The sequence below is a fragment of the Gobio gobio genome, assembly GCF_949357685.1.
Source record: "Gobio gobio genome assembly, chromosome: 8".
Taxonomy (NCBI): Eukaryota; Metazoa; Chordata; class Actinopteri; order Cypriniformes; family Gobionidae; genus Gobio; species Gobio gobio.
The window spans coordinates 22930161-22954337 of record NC_137114.1 but is presented as its reverse complement, the minus strand read 5'-3'; the positions used below and the strand labels follow the sequence as shown (position 1 = coordinate 22954337).

At 37.9% G+C, this 24177-nt stretch overlaps 1 protein-coding gene across 2 annotated transcripts; it reads left to right on the top strand.

The window, feature by feature from the left end:
• The first annotated feature begins 828 nt into the window (after nt 1-828).
• masp1 (MBL associated serine protease 1) lies at nt 829-23229 on the top strand. 2 transcript variants are annotated; one of them, XM_079823577.1, is made up of 12 exons: nt 829-989; nt 1906-2128; nt 4593-4770; nt 4846-4977; nt 8150-8346; nt 12259-12406; nt 12515-12633; nt 12742-12820; nt 17475-17594; nt 17679-17750; nt 17917-17988; nt 21212-23229. In XM_079823577.1, the coding sequence occupies exons 1-12, from the start codon at nt 976-978 to the stop codon at nt 22087-22089; spliced, it is 2232 nt and encodes a 743-aa protein (XP_079679703.1). In that variant the 5' UTR covers nt 829-975; the 3' UTR covers nt 22090-23229. The 2 variants fall into 2 exon arrangements, with proteins under 2 accessions (XP_079679703.1, XP_079679704.1); XM_079823578.1 differs by lacking the exons at nt 17475-17594; nt 17679-17750; nt 17917-17988; nt 21212-23229 and adding an exon at nt 12925-13377.
• Nucleotides 23230-24177: the final 948 nt, after the last annotated feature.

The window sequence follows — 24177 nt, the reverse complement described above, 5'->3', positions numbered from 1 at the left end:
GTTTACTTTCTGTGAAAAAAACCTCATTCTGTATGATTTATAAGCATTTTGAAAAGTGAGGACATGGGGAACGTCCTCATATTTCACCCTCTTTTTGTAATACCTATGTCATACCCATGTCATTATACACATTTGTGTCCTGATATTTCACAAAAACATGTTTGTTTTGCTATATAAGTGAGGACATTTGTAGGCGTGATGTTTTTTATACTGTACAAACTATACCCCTACCCCTAAACCTACCCATCACAGGAAACATTCAGGATTTTTACATTTTTAATAATAAAAAAAAGTAAAAAAGTTAATAAAAAAATAAAATAATAATAATAAAAAAAAGTTATATTGTAATTTTGACTTACCATAGTCACAGGTTTTTGGTTTGAGGTTCTAAAGGCCCCTGGCAAATCCAAAGCACTGGACTCACCACCACAGTCTGTAGGCTACTCTAGCTTTGGTCTTCTTAGTTAATTATTGGAAAATGCAAAACATGACAAAGGATGAAGTTTCAAGGAGCAACATTGTCAAAGGCAGACAGACCGATATTTTTTTACTTAAATAATTTCTATTCACATTCACTTTATTTTGTCAACAACACAAAATCATATATTAAGATATTTGTTGAAATGCATAAATATCATATATCCTGCCCTGATGTCTTTCAATGCTAATTGTTACTTGCATTATTAAAACACCATGCACATGTTGTATTGAAATTTAGCTAATGTCTCTTTGTGCAGACAATGCATATGCATTGCTAATGCAAGTAGCTGCGTGAGAAAATACAAACTTCTTCCACCCCGCCCGAGTCCCCCCACCCCGGCCACACACACACACACACACACACACACACACACAGTCCGTGAGGGAGATCGAGCACTCATTGTAAACAGTTGCAATGGGACGTGTATAGGAAAACTAGAGTTCAGACGGGAATGCAGCACCTTTCCAACTGACAGAGAAATAATAAATGAAGTCATGGAGCTTGCACGGTGAGAACTTTCTTTCACTTCAACTTTTCTTCTTAATAATAGCCTTTAGATTTCTGTGCTCTGAACAAAAGATAGACGTAGTTAGGCTATCAAAACAATATCGATCGGCTCTGATCATCTTCAACAATAGCTGCTTGTAACCTGTTTTAAATAAATTATTTATCCATGATTTATTTAGCCCGCGTGGGAATTATTCTTTCAGAGGGCACTTCAAAATGTTTTGTCCGTATAACATTCGCGGCGCACACTGGTGGAACTGAATCGTTTTTACAAACAAAACTTTTTAAAAATGTGATAAATAATGAAGTGATAAAAATGACAGTATGCTCTACTTATATTTTGTCGATACTGAATCTAACTGAAAGCTGTACTGTTGCTATGGTTACCACGTCAAGTGAAGGCATCTTCTGTTCGTGAGCGAATATAGCATTTCGTTGCTGCTAATTTAACGTTACTACAGACGTAATGCGGTTTGATTTGTTCTTGTTTCTCCGTTTTATATTTGCTTACCCAGAGATTAAATGTAAGGAATTAAACTAATAGCCTAATAAAATATTCTGACGTACTTTGTTTATAGACCTTATTCAGAGCAGCGCCATGACAGCTATTAAGGGATAGAGACTTACCGTGTTTTCAATGGCATCCGCTGTAAAAAGCTGAATATAGAGCTCCTATAAATTTCACAGCTCGTATTGTCGGGTGTTTTATGTCTAATGAAATTTATGGGAAAGATATTTGTCAGCAAAACAATCCAGAAACACATGCAACCCACTGTAGACTATCCCTCACAGACAGCCTCTCTTTCATTCCTGTTAAAAATTAAAGATGGCACTGCTGTGAATAAAGTCTATTTATGATGTTATTTAAAATGCTGAATTTGATGTTACAGTTAAATATAATATTCCTCTATACACAGTGTCATAGTGATATTGGCCCAGTGCGTATGGCCTGTGTGGACTCAAGTAATTCACCTCACGGACATGTATGGGACCATCAAGTCTCCAAATTTTCCTGAATCCTATCCAAAAGAGACAGAACTACAGTGGAATATAAGTGTACCAGACGGATATCAAATCCGACTCTATTTTATGCACTTTGATATAGAGCCATCATACTTATGTGAGTACGACTACTTGAAGGTAAGTTAATATTTACAAATGTTTCAATCAAATGTAATCCAATTAACACAATAACATCAGGTTTGCAGATGCAAGTGGCATAATGCTGTGTCAATTCAGAGGGTATACTTGATGATTATGGTATTTATTTGTCACTTAAAGTGAATTGCATTATGTCAACCATGTGTTTCCAAAGTTTAAATTACCCCTTTTCTTGGTGTCAAAAGCTCTTAATTTCCGACCGTTAAAGAGCATGCAGCTCGATCTGTCTAGACACACTCACAGGCCTTTTGTAGCTTCAATTATAAGCATCTCATTTCCAGTCTCAGGATCTTTTTGTTTCGATGGGTAAGAATGGCCTGTAAGAGCGTTTGACGGACAGGTCTGTGGCAGATGCCCTGCTACCCCGGGTGGATGGAGTTAACAGCATTTATTTCACAGGAGCCAATGTGCTGCCCACACCGCAGGGGGACATATTCATATTCAAATACCCCCAGTGGGTCCCACAGCAACCTGCTATGGTAGCAAGCCAAGGCAACCCAACCAAAAACTGGGTGCCAGACAAAAAGGGCACAGAAAATACACACATAATGACTGCTACACACATACACATATACATGTATAGGGTTTTCCATGCATTTTGTGTAACATTGCAATTGAAATGCAGTTATGTTACCGCACTTGAACTTTTTGTCCTTTTTAAATGTGTTATTAACCTACCTGTTTGTGCAACCATTTAGCTTGAGGTGAGTCTGGTGAAATAGCTGTGCAATTAGGATTCTTGCATTGGCATAAGCATGTCTCATACACAGACACACCGACACACACACACACACACACACACACACATCTTTTGTAATCGCGGGTTACACTCCGTTCACTGACACGGGTAAAGTAAACACTCAAGCTGGGAGCCAGATAAGAGACATGTTTAAGGCTGTTTGTGTTTTTGTAGAAACACAATGAAGATTTGGCTGTGGTCTCGGTCTGCAGTGTTTGTGTGCACAACTCTGGTTTGATTGACAGTTTGGTTGTCTGCTGAGTGTAATTGTGTTCATGTGGATGCCAGCATTTGTGTTTGTGCAGATATTTCTTAAATTGAGGGTTTGGCAGCATTCTTTCGTGTAATTTGTGCGGGTACATCTGAAGCATGAGAAGCTGGGAGTGTTCGTGTGGCTTTTTATATGTCCATGCAGGTATATTTAGAAATTGGAATGTTTTCAGTTCTCTGCTTGTATCTGGTTGTGTCATTTACTCACTCTTATGTTGTTACAAATCTGTTTGACTTACTTTCTTCTGGAAAATAAAAGGGGAAATGCTGTGAAAAAAGCAGCATGAACGTTCTGCGTAATAGGCCTATATCTTTTTGCGTGTAACAAATATGAGAAAGTCATACCAACATGAGTAATTGATGCAATGATTTTCATTTGTGGGTGATCTATCCCTTTAAAGGGTTAGTTCACCCAAAAATGAAAATTCTGTCATTAATTGCTTACCCTCATGTCGTTGGACACCCGTAAGACCTCCGTTCATCTTTGAAACACAAATGAAGATATTTAGTTGAAATCCGATGGCTCAGAAAGGCCTCCATTGGCACAATGCACTGTTCACTCTCAAGACCCATAAAAGGTACTAAAGACGTCGTTACAAAGTCCATCTCACTACAGTGGTTCTACAATAACTTTATGAAGCGACGAGAATAGTTTTTGTGCGCAAAAAAAACCTAAATAACGACTTATATAGTGATGATCGATTTCAAAACACAGCATCATGAAGCTTCGAAGCATTATGAATCAGTGAGTCGATTCAGCGGTTTGAATCGCCAAAGTCACGTGATTTCAGCAGTTTGGCGGTTTGACACGAGATCCGAATCATGAATCGACCCGCTGATTCATAACGCTTCGAAGCTTTATGATGCTGTGTTTTCAAATCGGTCATCACTATTTAAGTCGTTATTTAGGTTTTTTTGCGCACAAAAACTGTTCTCTTCATGAGGATGAGAAATTAATGACAGAATTTTCATTTTTGGGTGAACTAACCCTTTAAGTTTATGCAGAACTTAAAAGTTACACAGACTAAAAACCAATAACCGTATTATTGTGTGTGTGTGTGTGTGTGTGTGTGTGTGTGTGTGTGTGTGTGTGCATATTTTTAATATGTTTGAAAGAAGTCCCGTATGCTCACAAAGGCTGCATTTATTTGAACAAAATATAGTAAAAATAGTAACTATGTTAATATAATTTTAAATGTAACTTATTCCTGTGATTCTTTGATGAGTAGAAAGTGCAAAAGAACAGCATTTATTTGAAATGTAAATCGTTTGTTACTTTAAACATGTTTTTACTGTTACGTTTGATCAATTTAATGTGTCCTTGCTGAATAAAAGTATTACATTCTTTAAAAATATCTTTCTGACCCCAGACATGTGAACAGTTGTGTGCCTATAGACTGAATGTGATTGTTGTTGTCGTGTTTGTTCACACAGGTATATTCATACACGGAGGAGCTGGCAGTGTTTTGTGGGAGAGAGAATACAGACACAGAACAGGTCCCTGCTGCTGATGTCATCACGTCCCCAGGGAGCGTGCTCAGCGTGGCATTCCGTTCAGACTTTTCCAATGAGGAACGCTACTCTGGCTTTGAGGCTCACTTTAGTGCGGTTGGTGAGTGTTTAGAGTAGCAAAAACATGCACATTGTTTCAATCTCTTTATCCCATTCTCTCTTCTTCTTTCTGCAGATGTAGATGAATGTAGAGACAGAAATGACGAAGATCTTGTGTGTGATCATTTCTGTCATAACTACATTGGTGGCTTCTACTGTTCCTGTCGTTATGGGTTCTTGCTTCATTCTGACAACAGAACTTGCAAAGGTAGCCTTTTAATCTATCGCTCTCCATTGACTTTGCATTGCGTGAGGCTGCCTCCTTGTCATTTCGGACCTATAACAAAAAACAGAACAATGTCTAAAAGCTGATATGTGACAAGGTGTACAGCAAACAAGCTAAACAAAACCCAGAACCAAAAACCCAGAAGTTTTATAAGCCGTTGACCCAAAAAACAAGCTTATAAGGACACAAAAGTGGATACAGGCCATTAAGACATGTTATATTACACTGAGAACTTCACCCACTGTAGGGGCACGTAATCAGCGACAGGAAATATAATATATAAAACTGACATTTGGATATTTGACTTAACAGTGACAAAATGTTTACTACACACACAGGCATACTAAGTGTCAGGATCCCAAAATTTACCAATTCTTCCTGTTGAAGCTTTACGTTTTATTGCCTTTTAGAGCCCTGCACGGGCCACAAAACTAGGCCCTAGCCCGGCCCATGTCCGACAGCTCATCAAAATTATCAGTCCGCCTGGAGCCCGTGTTTTTTTTTTTTTTATCCTCCCTATTACACATTAGTTGCAGCCATTAAAATAGTTCAGTTTGTTTTTAATGTCAAAGTAGTTATATTTCGTTTTGTTTCTTTATTAAGTTAATTTAGAAAAATGTCTGAAGCATTTTTTTGTTTGTTAAATTAAAGTTTTTGTTCTTTAACGTGACGACCAAGCAACCAACGGCCAGCGGCCGACAGTGAGTTAACCCAACGCTTTAGCCTCTCAAATCAACACTTGTCAAAGTAGTTAGGCTATATTTCGTTTCGTTTCTTTATTAAGTTAATTTAGAAAAATGTTTTAAGCATTTTTTTTGTTTGTTAAATTAAAGGTTTTGCTTTTTAAAATGATGTGCAAGCGGCCAGCGGCCGACAGTGAGTTAACCCAACGCTTTAGCCTTTGAAATCAATACTTGACTTGTCTTGCTTATAAAATCCATATAAAACACTTAAAGCATCGTTTAAACCTTTAGCCTACTATCACCACCATCACAGTAAAAAGGCATTTTTGACAAGATGAGGCAGGCAGATCGCAACGGCGCGCGCAAACGAAACGGGCTACACAATCTAAACAAATAAAAATAAAAAATAAACGCTGGTTGTATTACCTTAGCCTACACCTCTCTGCGAAATAAATATAAATCCGATCTTCAATTCCCACACTATATGCACATTTAGAGTTCATGTCAACGGAAGCAACAGATATTAGCATTATTATTCATCAGCTCATTCCAAAATCAAAGACCGCATTATGAGAACGAGCGACCTAAACACTGGTAAGAGCCTTTAGTCTCATTAGTTTTAATGAAGATGGTTGTGCTTTTGAGCATCTCAGACTTAGCCTATTTTCAGTTTCACTTGTGGCAGTTTGGTGTTGGCTTGCTTTACTCATTTGGGGCGATGTGTGTTGCATAGCGCCGTCCTCTAAACACTGTGCGAGTCAGTCTTGACAGTTGCGGACTCGCATGCGGTCTCATGTTGTTTCCACCAGCGCAGCACATCTCATTGTTTCTTTTAATTATTGAATATCTAAAATATAAAATGAAGGAGAAGCCTAAAAAGGCCCGAAGCCCGGCCCTAGGGGCGTAAAAAAGTCGGGGCCCGTCGGGCTCGGGCAGAAATGCAGGGCTCTATTGCCTTTATCCACTTTTGTCTCCTTAAACGCTCGTTTTTTTGGGTCAACAGCTTATGAAAACTTATTTCTGTGTTTTTTAGCTTGTTTGCTGTACACCTTGTCACAGCAGCTTTTAGAGATTGTTCTGTTTTTTGTTTTAAGTCCGAAATGACAAGGAGGCAGCCTCACGCAATGCAAAGTCAATGGAGAGCGTTGGATTGTTTCCCCCCCCCGGTGTAGGCGTGGCCTAAATATGCTCTGTCTCTATACAACCTGTTGCTCCATGACATAAAGGGCCAATGCCAAATGACTTTGCCATTTTTACATCTCTTCACAAGAACGGAAGTTTGACCCATTTCTCTTTTGGCAGAGTTTAAACAATATTTATGTGGCTTGATGAGGAAAATCCTTTAAGTCTCCTAATACCCCTGAAAATGTTGATCAGTCAAGTTCACATCACAACTAAAAAGATTATTCCTTTTGTATGTGTGTGTTTGTGCGCAACTAGGTGCATGCACTCTTAGAAGAAAAGGTTCTATATAGAACCTTAAAGGGGTTCCCATTATGGGATCATTATGGATTTGGTTTGGATTAATTAACTTTGTGTACATTTTTATGAATTATACATCTTGTAATCATATTTTATCACCCGAAAAATAACCTGTTTAACATGAAAATATGCAATAATTTAAGACATTTCAGCTTTTTGGCATAAAGCGTTCAACTTTAAAGAACCCAACTGAACCTTTTTTTTTCAAAGAATATACTTAGCGTTAGCATCAGTTAAAACACATACGTTTTATTTATGCAAGATTACAAGAAGAGCTGTGTAGGTGGGCTCTTGTCAAACATTTGCTCTAAATTGCATAGATTTTTGTAATAAATCTTGTACTGTTGGATTATCCAGGATTAGTTGCTGGAATTCCTAATTATAAAGCAGTGCTTTAGGAGAGCCCTTACAAGAGGTTTATTTGAGACTGCATTGTGTAGGTCAACTAATTACAAATGTATACACATTTATATAATGTTGGCTTGGATACAGTTTTGCAATTTTATCATGATTTATGTTGCTGTAATGTGTTGTGGTGGTAGTTAATGTGTGTGTTGGAGTGAGTCTGTTTTATGTCTAACCTTTGCCCCCTCCTCAGCTGATTGTAGCTAAGCACCAACAACTAAATATTTACATTGTGGTGGTCAGTGAGATGTGGATTAACTTGTGAACTTGTGAACTGAAACCCAATTAGAAAGGTTGCCTGCATTGCAGCTTCCATGTGAAAAAAAGAAATATATATTTCTGAGGGATTTTTTAGCTGAAGATTTAGAGTATGTATACATTTGTAATTAGTTGACCTACACAATGCAGTCTCAAATAAACCTCCTGTAAAGGCTCCCCAGAGTAAAAAAGACTGTTCAGAGTCAAAATAATATTTAGTCGTTTTTGATTACACTGTTCATGTGTGTGCATTCCTCTTTTAGCTGCTGTATTTTGAACGCTGAATGATATTGAAATATAAATGTGTGTGTTTGTAATCGTTGCAGTGGAGTGTAATGAAAGCGTGTATACGGAGCGCTCCGGAGAGATCACCAGTGCTGACTTCCCTAAACCGTACCCCAAAAGCTCTGACTGCATGTATCGCATTGAGCTGGAGGAGGGTTTTCAAATCACTCTGGAGTTTGATGACACCTTTGACATCGAAGACCACCCTGAAGTCACCTGTCCCTACGACTTTATTAAAGTGAGAATATGTTTTAAAGGTTAATTTGCCTTGATCTTTTGAAATATGTCTTTGCACCATTATACCTGCAGGTTTCATAGCTTAACATGTTCTCCTTGTTATAAACGAAGCATTTATTTAATCAAGCTCCAAAAATGGCTCGTTTTGATATTGCTGGATCTGGGAAATCACATGGGCAAATTTGAAAAAAAATGACTGGATGTGAGCGTCACATCAAAAGCAAATAGAACCCATTATAATCAATGATGCTGTCTACACTGGATACCGTTTCTGACATGCTCCACATGCTTGAGTCTGCCGACAACAGGACAAATTGAAGAGTAAAAGAATGTTTGCTTTGACACGTCCAGTTTAAACAGCTCATTTGCTCATTTCTGTAGAGATTTTAGTAGGATCCCAGCGTCAGTAACAAGTGGATGGTTTATTATAATGGTGCCATGGATTACGTCGGAGGGTTTTATGTTTGTTTGGAGCATTTGACTGTTTTGTAAACGAGGCACAGTGTAATGGAGAGTTTGCAAAGAAACTTTTCTTACTTGTGTGCAATAGCGAGTGGGCGTTGATACTGTTTCCTATGCAGTAACATTAGCCAATCATAACAGCCGATCACATCCATGTGACTCCAGTTGTTTAACCCCAATTTTATGAAGCGTCGCAAGTGCTTTGTGTTCGCTGGAGTCAGATGGATTATTTAGTGATGTCTTTACTACCTTTCTGGACCTTAAACGCGTATGCTGTCAATGGAGGGACATAAATCTCAGATTTTATTAATAAGATCTTCATTTGTGTTTCGAAGATGAACGAAAGTCTTACAGATTTGGAACGACATAAGGGTGAGTAATTAATGACAGAATTTTCATTTTTAGGTGAACTAACCCTTTAAAATAATAATAAATGACCCCTTTAATTTACAAAACTAGTTTAGCCATCATTATACAAAAATATTTGACCGCAGAATGTTATATTTGACAATACAGATAGATTGTAATTAAGTTATTATATATTTAAGTTAATATAATTCATTTTATTATTACTTAACCTACTGTCTTCATTATTTATTATTAAGTTTGAATAAATCAGTCATGAAAACACGTTTTTATAATAGCCACCATGTAAATGTTAAATTTCAGCTACAAATTATATATATATATATATATATATATATATATATATATATATATATATATATATATATATATATATATATATATATATATATATATACAACCCCAAATCAGAAAAAGTTGGGACAGTATGGAAAACGCAAAAAAAAAAAAAAAGAAGTGATTTCTAAATTTACTTTGACTTGTATTTCATTGCAGACAATATGAACACAAAATATTTCATGTTTTGTCTGGTCAACTTCATGTCATTTGTAAATATGCATCCTTTCCTGTCATTCAGACCTGCAACACATTTCAAAAAAAGTTGGGACAGGAGCAATTTAGGGCTAGTAATGAGGTAAAATGGTTAAATAATGATGTGATTTGAAACAGATGATGTCAACAGGTGATTGTAATTATGATTTGGTACAAAAGCAGCATCCAAGAAAGGTCTAATCCTTTAGGAGCAAAGAAGGGCCGAGGATCGCCAGTTTGCCAACAAATACGTGAGAAAATTATTGAAATGTTTAAAAACAATGTTCCTCAAAGAAAGATAGGAAGAGATTTGGATATTTCACATTCAACAGTGCATAACATAATTAAAAGATTCAAGGAATCTGGAGGAATTTCAGTGCGTAAAGGACAAGGGCGCAAGCCTAAGCTGAACAACCGTGATCTCCGATCCCTCAGGCGGCACTGCATCAAGAATCGTCATTCATCTATAAGCGATATCACCACAGTGGCTCAGGACTACTTTGGCAAACCTTTGTCAAGTACCACAATACGTAGTTACATCCACAAATGCCAGTTAAAACTGTACTGTGCCAAAAGGAAGCCCTATGTTAACAGTGTCCAGAAGCGCCGTCGACTTCTCTGGGCTCGGAGGCATCTGGGATGGACCATCACACAGTGGAAACGTGTACTGTGGTCAGATGAATCAGTATTTCAGGTATTTTTTGGGAGGAATGTACGCCGTGTGCTCCGGAGCAAAGAAGAAAAGGATCATCCAGACTGTTACCAGCAACAAGTCCAAAAGACAGGGTCTGTCATGGTATGGGGTTGTGTTAGTGCCCTTGGCAAAGGTAACTTGCACTTCTGTGAAGGCACCATTAATGCTGAAAAGTACATAGAGATTTTGGAGCATAATATGCTGTCTTCAAGAAGACATCTTTTCCAGGGACGTCCATGCATATTTCAACAAGACAATGCAAAACCACATTCTGCACACATTACAAAGTCCTGGCTGCGGAGGAAGAGGGTACGGGTACTTGACTGGCCTGCCTGCAGTCACGACCGGTCTCCAATAGAGAATGTGTGGCGCATTTTGAAGCGCAAAATGCGACAACGAAGACTCCGTACTGTTGTCCACCTTAAGACTTGTTTGCAGGAAGAATGGGACAAAATTACACCTGAAACACTTCATCACTTGGTGTCTTCAGTCCCTAAAAGTCTTTTAAGTGTTGTGAAAAGGAATGGCAACATTGCCAAGTTGTAAATGCTTTACTGTCCCAACTTTTTTTGAAATGTGTTGCAGGTCTGAATGACAGGAAATGATGCATATTTACAAATGACATGAAGTTGACCAGACAAAACATGAAATATTTTGTGTTCATATTGTCTGCAATGAAATACAAGTCAAAGTAAATTTAGAAATCACTTCTTTTTTTTTTCTTTATTTGCGTTTTCCATACTGTCCCAACTTTTTCTGATTTGGGGTTGTATATATATATATATATATATATATATTGCCAAAAGTATTGGGACACCCCTCCAAATCATTGAATTCAGGTGTTTCAATCACTTCCATTGCCACACCCTACAGGTGAATAAAATCAGGCACCTAGGAGCAATTGGGAACAACAGCAACTCAGCCACAAAGTGGTAGGCCACGTAAAATCACAGAGCGGGGTCAGCGCATGCTGAGGTGCTGAAGCCGCCAACTTTCTGCAGAGTCAATAGCTACAGACCTCCAAACTTCATGTGGCCTTCAGATTAGCTGAAGAACAGTGCATGGAGAGCTTCATGGAATGGGTTTCCATGGCCGAGCAGCTGCATCCAAGCCTTACATCACCAAGTGCAATGCAAAGTGTTGGATGCAGATGTGTAAAGCACGCCACCACTGGACTCTAGAGCAGTGGAGACGTGTTCTCTGGAGTGACAAATTACGCTTCTCTGTCTGGCAATCCGATGTACGAGTCTGGGTTTGGCGGTTGCCAGGAGAACGGTACTTGCCTGACTGCATTGTGCCAAGTGTAAAGTTTGCTGGAGGGGGATTATGGTGCTGGGTTGTTTTTCAGGGGTTTGGGTTGGGCTTGGTCCCTAGTTCCAGTAAAATGAACTCTTAATGCTTCAGAATACCGAGACATTTTGGACAACTTCATGCTCCCAACTTTGTGGGAACAGTTTGGGGATGGCCAAATGTCCGACCAGTGAACAAAGCAAGGTCCATAAAGACACGGATGAGCGAGTTTGGTGTGGAGGAACTTGACTGGCCTGCACAGAGTCCTGACATTAATCCGAAAAGGGTGAACCAACTCCATATTAAACCGTAGGGATTAAGAATGGGATGTCATTAAAGTTCATGTGCATGTAAAGGCAGGTGTCCCAAATTATTTGCCAATAAATAATAGATTATTAAATAAACTTTATTTTCCTTATCGTCTTCGGCTCAATAAAAAAAGTACTTTTGGTTTCAATGTTTTGGTAAAAAATTATTTCAGTGTATCACTTATTATAATAATGAATAGAAATATAGATATATTTGGTTTAAAAGTTAAAATACATGATCTCAGTGATGCTTTATCTACAGATCCATGCAGGAGACAAGGAGTTTGGCCCATTTTGTGGGGAGACGTCACCAGGGAAGATCCAGACAGGAAGTAACATGCTCAACATCCTGTTTCACAGTGACAACTCTGGAGAGAATCTCGGCTGGAAACTCACTTACACCTCCACAGGTCAGAGACTGACCGATGCATATTGTTGCTAAAATTAATTTCATCCATAATATTCATATTTTTTTGTGTGGATGTTGTGGCAGAGTTGAAAAATATTTTTATCTTCAGGTTCTGAATGCTCTCCTCCAGTGGCGCCCCTTAATGGACACCTGGAGCCTCTGCAGTCTAATTACATCTTCAAAGATCACATTACGCTGACCTGTGACCCTGGATACTCACTGAGACAGGTCAGGCAAAGGACACATTTCACTTGTGCTGATAAAGGCAGTGACTGTTGCAAGCGGATTGAGACAAATCAGTACTGTTTTACATCACACTCACATTCTCTCTTACAGGGTGATAAAGAATTTGAGCATTATCAGATTGAGTGTCAGAGGGATGGGAAATGGAGCAGTGACTTCCCGCTGTGTAAAAGTAAGTCTTTTAACAGAGACTGTTTAATTCTGTTTTCCTCCTGTCTTTTTTTCTCACTTTCCCTTTCTCTCTTTTCTTATTCCACTTCTACTTGCTGCTACCAGAGAAGGAATCTCAAAGGAGGCGTCGTTCCCTACCAAGCATTTTAACCAATCAGATACTGAGTTGAAACTTGCTGGTAGCAAATCACTGTCCACTATGAACTACAACCCCCAGAGTACACTGTGGATGTAGAGCTTGATATATACACCATATATATCAAGGTTTGAGTCCATCAGAATTGTTTTTGTCCAGCAATGATGCATTAAATTGACTAAATGTGACAGTAAAGCAATTCTAATGCTGCAAAGTATTTCTATTTCAAATAAATGCTGTTCTTTTGAATAATTTCCAAGTTGTTTCAACATTGATCATTTTTATGTTGCTTCAAAATTTATAATATTAAGAAATGTTACCAATGTTAACCCCCCCCCCCCCCCCCCAATGTTCCCAGTTTAAGCCTAATCCTGGACTAAATTATTAGTTCAGGCCTATAGCCTTAAAGGGATAGTTCACCCAAAAACGAATTTTTATGTTTATCTTACCCCCAGGGCATCCAAGGTGTCTTTGTTTCTTCAGTAGATCACAAATTAAGATTTTTAACTTTTAAGTCGTAAAATGCATGTCAATGGGGATATTTTAGAGTATGAGAGCAATGAGAGTAAAAACTCATAGACATACGAATCCTTATTAAACCATGCGGCTTGTGGCGACACATTGATGTCTTAAGACACGAAACGATCGGTTTCTGCGAGAAACCGAAGAGTATTTGTTATATTTTTAACTCTTATCAGACGAATGTCATCTAGTATTCCCAGCGCCATAACTTCAGGCAAATAAGGTAAAAATACTGACGAGATCAAAGATATATATATATTTAGATGCCTCATTCGACCGATCCGCGCAGGCACTAATGAGGAATCTATGTATATATCTATGATCGCGCCGGTATTTTGCATGTATTTTGACCTTATTCGCTGATGCAGAGCCATAGAAAAAAATGAAATACATTTTTAAATATGGATATTTTTCTTACACAAACGCTTCGATTTGCTTCAGAAGGCCTTTATTAACACCCCAGAGCCGCGTAGAGCAGTTATTTGACTGACAGATGCATTTTTTATCTCTTTAATTTGTGTCTGTGAAAACCAAAACCAAACCTAAAACTACAATAATAGGAGTAAGAAATAAATGCATATAAAACAAGATTTGAGTTAAATAAATTAAATGTGTTGACTATGAATGTGTATTTAAGTTTTTTTTAGGTTATGAGCAAATTCTGACAAATTCACAGCATTTGCTAATAATAATAATTGATTAATAATGATCTGTCAGTTTGTTTTGTTGAAAGGTTTTATACTATATTTTGTTGCCAGTTAATACAAACTGTCTGGGCTAAACATTATCATTATTACATTTACAACCTCCACGCTCAAGTCCTGTTTTGTTGTCCAGGCAGTGAAAGTGGTGTGGTTGTGAAGGCCACACTGAGTTTAAGTATCATAATGTCTCCATCTACTGGTCATTAATGTTGTTTCATAACTAGTGCCTCTGAGTTGAGGGTAAAAAATAAACCAGGGTACTTGTACAGCATGTACTTGTACAGTATGGATGTGAGCATGATCTTGAGTTTTTTACACATATATCTACGGTGGCCGAGAGAGCTCAATGCACCCCAACTGAAGAAAACACATGGAAATAGAAAAAAAGCACCAGCAAATAAAGAAATACAGAAACAATTTCTGTGTTTGGTTGTGTTGTGAACTTTTGCAGCACATGTGTTGTAAAACTGATGAGGTTTTCTTAATTTGCTGGTGTTTTCTTCAGTTGCAGTGCATTGAGCTCTCTCGGCCACCGTATATATCCCTTATTTAACAGTTCAGATAGTTTGGTTACACTTTATTTTACAGTGTAATTATATATTTAAGTACTTGTAATATTAATTAACTACATGTACTTACTATAGGGTTAGGGTAGGATTAGGGTTTGGTCGAGGGTTAGTTGCATGTAATTATGCACAATTTACTGTTATTACTATGGTAAGTACATGTATCATATATAACAAGGACACTGTAAAATAGTGTTACCGATAGTTTAATAGTTTTACTATTAGGTTCATTTTGAGACAGAACTACAAACACATAAATGCACTTAGACTTTCAGACAGGACTGACTGCAAAACTGCCTCACCTGTTGGGAACAGACAACCCATGTGGAAGAGTGAAGACTAATGTTTGGTATGAGTGTGATCTTCAGTTTCATTTTTTTCTCCCACTAAAATTAGAGGGATTGTTCACCCAAAAATGAAAATTCTGTCATCATTTACTCACCCTCATATCGAAACCCATAAGACTTAAGTTTATCATCATAACACAAATAAAGATATTTTAATGAAATCTGAGAGATTTCTGTCCCTCCATTGACAGCTACGCTACTACCACTTTTTAATTTAGGCTTTTATTTACATATACACATTCATCAACTCACACGTTAGTTGTGGTAATCGGAAGCTCAAGCATACTTGCATACTCATTCTCGTGTTATGCAGCACCTTTGAGCTTCAGCAAGAACCAATGAGGTTCATTCTCGTGTTATGCAGCTCGTTTGTGCTTCAGCAAGAACCAATGAGGTTCATTCTCGTGTTACGCTTCGCGTTTGAGCTTCAGCAAGAACCAATGAGGTTCATTCTTGTGTTACTCAACACGTTTGACCTTGAGTAAGAACCAATGAGGTTCATTCTTGTGTTGAGCAGCACGTTTGACCTTCAGCAAGAACCAATGAGATTCATTCTCATGTCACGCAGAACGTTTGAGCTTCAGAAAGAACCAATGAGGTTCATTCTTGTGTTACTCAACACGTTTGACCTTGAGTAAGAACCAATGAGGTTCATTCTTGTGTTGAGCAGCACGTTTGACCTTCAGCAAGAACCAATGAGATTCATTCTCATGTCACGCAGAACGTTTGAGCTTCAGCAAGAAACAATGAGGTTCATTCTTGTGTTACTCAACACGTTTGACCTTGAGTAAGAACCAATGAGGTTCATTCTTGTGTTGAGCAGCACGTTTGACCTTCAGCAAGAACCAATGAGATTCATTCTCATGTCACGCAGAACGTTTGAGCTTCAGCAAGAACCAATGAGGTTCATTCTTGTGTTACTCAACACGTTTGACCTTGAGTAAGAACCAATGAGGTTCATTCTTGTGTTGAGCAGCACGTTTGACCTTCAGCAAGAACCAATGAGGTTCATTCTCATGTCACGCAGAACGTTTGAGCTTCAGCAAGAAACAATGAGGTTCATTCTTGTGTTACTCAACACGTTTGACCTTCAGCAAGAACCAATGAGATTCATTCTCATGTCATGCAGAACGTTTGAGCTTCAGCAAGAACCAATGAGGTTAATTCTTGTGTTACTCAACACGTTTGACCTTGAGTAAGAATCAATGAGGTTCATTCTTGTGTTAAGCAGCACGTTTGACCTTCAGCAAGAACCAATGAGGTTCATTCTCATGTCACGCATCACGTTTGAGCTTCAGCAAGAAACAATGAGGTTCATTCTCGTGTTACACAGCACGTTTGAGCTTCAGCAAGAACCAATTAGGTTCATTCTCATGTCACGCATCACGTTTGAGCTTCAGCAAGAACCAATGAGGTTTCTTCTCTTCAAGCAAGTTAGGTTGATCTTATGTTTATGTTCGCTAGTCAATGTTAGTTTGTGAATAAAAGCCTAAATTCAGTCTGTTCATGATATATAGCGATCGTGTCTCTTCATAAAAACTGCACCATTCATCTGGATTAGTTTTACAATTTCTTTATGAACTTTATGAAGTGATAGTGGTATTTGCACGGACTGTCAATGGAGTACACAACTCTGGCATTTTTAATGACTTTTGAAAATGCTGCAGACCCCGTTTTAGTTTGAGAACTCTTGGGTTGCGTTTCAGTGTAAACAGACGAAAACTGAAACTTTTGAAAACAATGGTGTGGCTGCCCACATTATGCTACCTGAGCACGACACCAATAGACCAGGGCTGCATTTCCCAAAAGCATTGTAGCCTATGCCTAAGTTGATCGTAGAAACCGTTGGTGGCTAATTGTTACAATGCTTTTTGGAAAAACAGGCCAGAGCCATCTTACAGGTTTGGAACGACACAAGGGTGACAATCTTTTCATTTTAGGGTAAACTAACCCTTTAAATCCCATCCATCAAGAGTTCTCTCGCAATAAGCATGGCATGTTCTTCTACAAAATCCACCAATCATATTTGAGAATTTATGTCATTAATCTATAATTTAAGATTCATTCTTAACATTCTGTGAGTCATACAGTTTTCAACTCGTCCTGCTCAAGTAATTCCTCCCATCTAATCCATCAAACAAATAATGCAATACTTGTATCCTGTCTAACCTTTACGTTTGAATAAAATGTAATAGTATGAATTATATAATATAGAATTATTCAGTGTACTTTTTAAGAATGTCTATTCAATTTTAATAATAAAAAAGAAAATAATTTGAATCAAATCGAAATCTGCATCAACCCAAAATCTTCATCCAAGGAATCCAAATATGTTTATTATTACTCTAACTTGTTTTCTCTCCTATTATCTCCCCTTTAGTGGTTGACTGTGGTCCAGTAGATGTAGTTCTGGGTGAGGTTGTTTTTGAGAGCTTTGGAAACAGCACTGTGTTTGGATCCAGAATCCAGTACAGCTGTAGAGACTCTGTCAAGGTCAACAGTGAGTATTTCACTGCCAGTCATTGATGCATTCATGTCAAGTCATTTAATATCACTGTGGGTTTGACTCTGACTGGCCTTACAGACACTTACACATGTCATCAGAGTGGGGAATGGGCGAGTGAGGAAGGGACACCGCTGCCCACCTGTCTACCAGGTAAGGTGTGTTACAGAGAGTCACTTACCCAAATGCCTATTCTGTTTTGTTTCATTATTTTATTATAAACAGAGCTTCTTTACATATCAGCATGGTAACTCAGTACTAACCTTCATGACTAGAGTAGGCCTATAAGTTGTTTCTGTTGTTTGTGTATTTATGGTAGGAGATTTTGATGGAACCTTGAATACCAATCCTGAATCTCAACTTCCTACGCCACTAGCAAGCACCCCTCTTGGTAAGACTCAAACTTCAAAGGGAATGCTTTGGAATCATTAAAGAGTTTTGCAAGGCACCAGACTGCGGTGAAAATGTCGTAATTGCAACCAAAAAAATATGATTAGCCACGATAATTTAGAATCTACTCATTGGTGTTAAGTAAGTTTAAAAAAATGCCTCCCAAACAAATTACTTTTTTGAACTGATTCTTTTTAAGTCATTCATGAATATTCATGAAACAGTCTCAAGCACGCATGGGAGATTGTGGTTTGAATCAGACTCACTCACTCAGGGAATCAATCAAAGCCATTGCACAACGAACCTCGAGTCATTTTTCTGACCAGTTCAAAATGAACTGGGAACCAATATTGTGATGTATCATGAGACATCATTATTTTTAGTTAATGATTGTTCATATGACAACTACATATTCACAACATTATTTTACATAAACTAAATAATAATAATAATAATATATATATATACAGTGAGGAAAATAAGTATTTGAACACCCTGCTATTTACATTTACATTTATGCATTTATTTTGCAAGTTCTCCCACTTAGAAATCATGGAGGGGTCTGAAATTGTCATCGTAGGTGCATGTCTACTGTGAGAGACATAATCTTAAAAAAAAAAATCCAGAAATCACAATGTATGATTTTTTAACTATTTATTTGTATGATACAGCTGCAAATAAGTATTTGAACACCTGAGAAAATCAATATTTGGTACAGTAGCCTTTGTTTGCAATTACAGACGTCAAACGTTTCCTGTAGTTTTTCACCAGGTTTGCACACACTGCAGGAGAGATTTTGGCCCATTCCTCCACACAGATCTTCTCTAGATCAGTCAGGTTTCTGGCCTGTCGCTGAGAAACACGGAATTTGAGCTCCCTCCAAAGATTCTCTATTGAGTTTAGGTCTGGAGACTGGCTAGGCCACGCCAGAACCTTGATATGCTTCTTACAGAGCCACTCCTTGGTTATCCTGGCTGTGTGCTTCGGGTCATTGTCATGTGGAAGACCCAGCCTCGACCCATCTTCAATGCTCTAACTGAGGGAAGGAGGTTGTTCCCCAAAATCTCGCAATACATGGCCCCAGTCATCCTCTCCTTAATACAGTGCAGTCGCCCTGTCCCATGTGCAGAAAAACACCCCCAAAGCATGATGCTACCCCCCCCCATGCTTCACAGTAGGGATGGTGTTCTTGGGATGGTACTCATCATTCTTTTTCCTCCAAACACGTTTAGTGGAATTATGACAGAAAAGTTCTATTTTGGTCTCATCTGACCACATGACTTTCTCCCATGACTCCTCTGGATCATCCAAATGGTCATTGGCAAACTTAAGACGGGCCTGGACATGTGCTGGTTTAAGCAGGGGAACCTTCTGTGCCATGCATGATTTCAAACCATGACGTCTTAGTGTATTACCAACAGTAACCTTGGAAACGGTGGTCCCAGCTCTTTTCAGGTCATTGACCAGCTCCTCCGTGTAGTTCTGGGCTGATTTCTCACCTTTCTTAGGATCATTGAGACCCCACGAGGTGAGATCTTGCATGGAGCCCCAGTCCGAGGGAGATTGACAGTCATGTTTAGCTTTTTCCATTTTCTAATGATTGCTCCAACAGTGGACCTTTTTTCACCAAGCTGCTTGGCAATTTCCCCGTAGCCCTTTCCAGCCTTGTGGAGGTGTACAATTTTGTCTCTAGTGTCTTTGGACAGCTCTTTGGTCTTGGCCATGTTAGTAGTTGGATCCTACTGATTGTATGGGGTGGAGAGGTGTCTTTATGGAGCTAACAACCTCAAACAGGTGCATCTAATTTAGGATAATAAATGGAGTGCAAGTGGACATTTTAAAGGCAGACTAACAAGACCGGTCAGAATTCTAGCTAATAGACAGGTGTTCAAATACTTATTTGCAGCTGTATCATACAAATAAATAGTTAAAAAATCATACATTGTGATTTCTGGATTTTTTTTTTTTAGATTATGTCTCTCACAGTGGACATGCACCTACGATGACAATTTCAGAACCCTCCATGATTTCTAAGAACTTGCAAAATAGCAGGGTGTTCAAATACTTATTTTCCTCACTGTATATATATATATATATATATATATATATATATATATATATATATATATATATATATATATATATATATATATATATATATATATATATATATATATATATATATATATATATATATATATATATATATATATACATATAGCTTCTAAAAAGTTTTGAGTCCGTAATTTTTTTAAAGAAATTAATGCGTTTAGCACAACTATTTTTAACATTGATATTATAATGATTTCTGGTTGATCGTGTGACTTACTGCTGAAAAAACTTTGTTATTGCAGGAATAAATAAAACTATAATAAAACAGAAAAGTGTTTTAAATTGTAATAATGTTCCACAATATTACATTTTTTTTTTTTTTTACGTATTTTTAATCAAATGTAGCCTTGGTGAGCATAAGAGACTCCTTTCTAAAACATAAAAAAAGTTATCCACCTCAAAATATTAAATAATTGTATTATTATTTTTTTAACATTATGTTTTTTAAAATTATTTATCAAGTCAAGGCACCTTCATTTATATAGCGCTTTACAACACAGATTGCTTCAAAGCAGCTTTACAGTGATAATAGGAAATTAATTTTGTTTTTGATTAAAAGTTTTTGATTAATATCTGTTGTAAAAACTGATTAGTTATTTAATTTGGTGTAATTTAAACAATACCATCTTCAATTAAAACAGAAATCCCCCAATGTGTTCCAGACCCCATCCGCATGGCAACAGCATTTGGTGGCCCGAGTTTTAGTTTTGAAACTATACCATCATCATCCCTGCGCAACCTGTAAAAAGGCGAATCCCTGAAAACAGCGACGGCATGTACACAAGCATTATGTGTTCAGCCTATAGGCAAGCATTATCAAAAAGGCAACTAGAAAACACGCAGGTTAATACAACTTAAATTGTATAATGTTTAATAATTAATATCCATTCATCAAAGCACAGCAGAACAACTAATTTTACTAAGCATCTATAATTTGTCAACTAAAAAAGCGTACTAAATAAGTGTACTAAATGTTTGATTATAGGAGCCAATGGTATCCTTGTCATTAGTATAGAGCCCTTTTTTGGTTGCTTTTTTTGTGTCTGAGAAGTGCATCTATGTCTTGTGTTTCTGTATGCATATCTATGTTAACTTACACGTTTTCCTTTAAGCATGCGGTGAGCAGTCCCAGCTCTTCCCAGCCCAGCAGAAGCGAATCGTTGGTGGAAGAACAGCATCTCCAGGTCTGTTTCCCTGGCAGGTTTTGCTCTCAGTAGAGGATGTGTCCCGCGTCCCTGAAGACCGCTGGTTTGGCAGCGGCGCTCTCCTCTCCCCAACCTGGGTTGTTACAGCCGCTCACGTACTCAGATCTCATCGCCGTGATCTTTCCGTCGTCCCTGTCGCTTCTGAACACATCCGAGTGCACTTGGGCCTCACGGATGTACGGGATAAGCACTTGGCAACCAATCGGTCTGTAGAGAGAGTCATCCTCCATCCTCAGTTTGATCCTCAAAACTATGACAATGACATTGCTCTGGTTAAACTCAGCCAGGAGGTGGTGCTGTCTGCATTACTACAACCCATCTGTCTACCTAAGCCTGGTGTAGAAGGTCATGCCCTGATGCCCCTGCCCAACACATTGGGGATAGTGGCTGGTTGGGGCATCAACACGGCCAACGCTTCTGCCTCCACCAATGGCTTGAGCTCTGATTCCGCCTCTGTTTCAGAGCTGCTCCAGTATGTGAAGCTTCCAGTTGTGCCGCAGGACGAATGCAAAGCTAGCTATGCATCACGCTCCGTCAACTACAATATCACCAGCAATATGTTCTGCGCTGGCTTTTACGAGGGTGGTCAGGACACCTGTTTGGGGGACAGTGGGGGAGCCTTTGTCACCCAGGACGCCCGCAGTGGTAGATGGGTGGCACAAGGACTGGTGTCCTGGGGCGGGCCAGAGGAGTGTGGCAGTCAGAGGGTGTATGGGGTGTACACCCGGGTGGCAAACTACGTCCACTGGCTACACAGGCACATGGATGTGGACCGCTGGTGGTGAGGGTGTAGGAAAACAGCAGTGGAGATGGACGACTCATTTCTGTCATCTTATTTTGTCTTTCCAATAATGTTTGTTAATGTGAGAAAGAATTTCTTCCAATAGTGCTAATTCTTTCATTTGGTCACATTCACTCCTGAGTTATGGACTTTTTATATTTCATATGACTGTGCTTTTTTAAGAAAGTTCACAGTCTGTGAATTCATTATTAGTACAGATGGTATGGTACTTGCACCGGACGCTTGAATCAACCAGTCAGAACCATTTTCATTATGCCAACTAACATTGTACTCACCTCATATTTGGCCCTGTGCTTGGATCTTTCATCATTTTCATTTTTTGATGTTGTTTGCTCTTGTTTTTAATGCATAAAGCATATTGTCCTTCAGAACTGGTTAGGGTCTTTAGCCTATCAAGACTGCATTTTATATTACACTACTGTTCAAAAGTTTGGGGTCAGTATGATTTTTGAGATTTATTCTTTCTAAACAAATTCATACTTTTGTTCAGCAAGGATGCATTAAATCAATCAAAAAGTGACAGTAAAGATATTTATAATGTTACAAAAAGTTTCTATTTCAAATAAATTCTGTTCTTTTGAATGGTTTATTGTTTATCTAAGAATTCTAAAAAGAAAAAAAAGTTTCCATATTAAGCAGCACAACTGTTTTCAACATTGATAATAATAAGAAATGTTTCTTGAGCAGCAAACCAGCATATTAGAATGATTTCTAGTAATGATGCTGCAAATTCAGCTTTGACATCACAGGAATAAATTACATTTTAAAATCTATTAAAATAATTTTGACTTTATTTTTATCAGATAAAGGCAGCCTTGGTGGTGAGCAGAAAAGAAAATACTTCTTTCAAACAGTTATTTAAAAAATATATAAATATATTTCCTACCACAAACTTTTGAATGACAGTGTATAGTACAATCAAATATACACTTTTATATCTATATAAACATAAATCATTTATAACTGATGAAATGCAGTTTCATACACTTGTGTGTAATGTCTAACAACACCTTTAAAATGTTATACTTTTATAAACACTCCTATTAAAATACATTTTTGTAAGAAATGCACTGATTATATTGTATTTGCACATGTTGGTGAAATAAATGTTTTAAGAAACGTGATGCTTTACTTGATATTTATGTAATGTTCAGTGTGTAAGCTTTATGACTACGTATTTGTCTTTGTCAACTTGTTACCCTCAGACGTGTTTACGGACTACATTTCCCCTTCTATTCCGTAAGTAAAAATGTACTTTTACAATAAATGTCTACACTTACAAAACTTACCATGGGTAACCAAAGGGATCAACACCAACCAGGTATCAACTATTAAAATATTGAACCTTCATATGTAGCCTACATGTTCACTAATCAGCATCACAGCGGACTTTATGCTGTAACTGCAATTATTTAAGCAGCTTGCATGAATCAGTTGAAATAAGAGAGACGGTTGTAGAATTTCATCTGTTTTATTGTCAAGGCTGAACAGCCTTCAGTCAAATTGAGAAAATGACAATATTTGTGTACAGTACATTACAGCAAGCGAGAAGTCGTGAGGCACTGGAGTAAATATTGAGATGTGCAACGGAAGCTATGAGCAGATTCCTCTCTGATTGGCTAATGCCTCTGACATCATAAACGGATGGATCCGTACTGGAAATAAACAGTTTGATCAGGCATTGAAAGTTTAAGTTGGTAATCGATGAGAAAGAACAGCTCTGGAGAAGCGATTATTAAAAGTCTGCTGATCGCTCAGTGATTAGTGAGTTGTGTCGGCTGGTGTGCTTATCATGCATTTCATCTATCTGCGAAGTTCCCCTCTGTGGAACAAAGAACAAACAAAATATATATTGTTATGGTTACACTCGAAATATGTGCAGTTTAATCATGATATTTATATTTTACAAAACATTTAACGGGATTAAAGAGATAGTTCAACCTAGAATTAAGATTTTGCCATCATTTATACTCACCGTCAAGATATTTTGAAGAATGTTGGTAACCAGACAGTTGACCGCACCCATTGACTTCCATAGCAGTTTTTACCTATTATCGAACTGTCTGGTTAC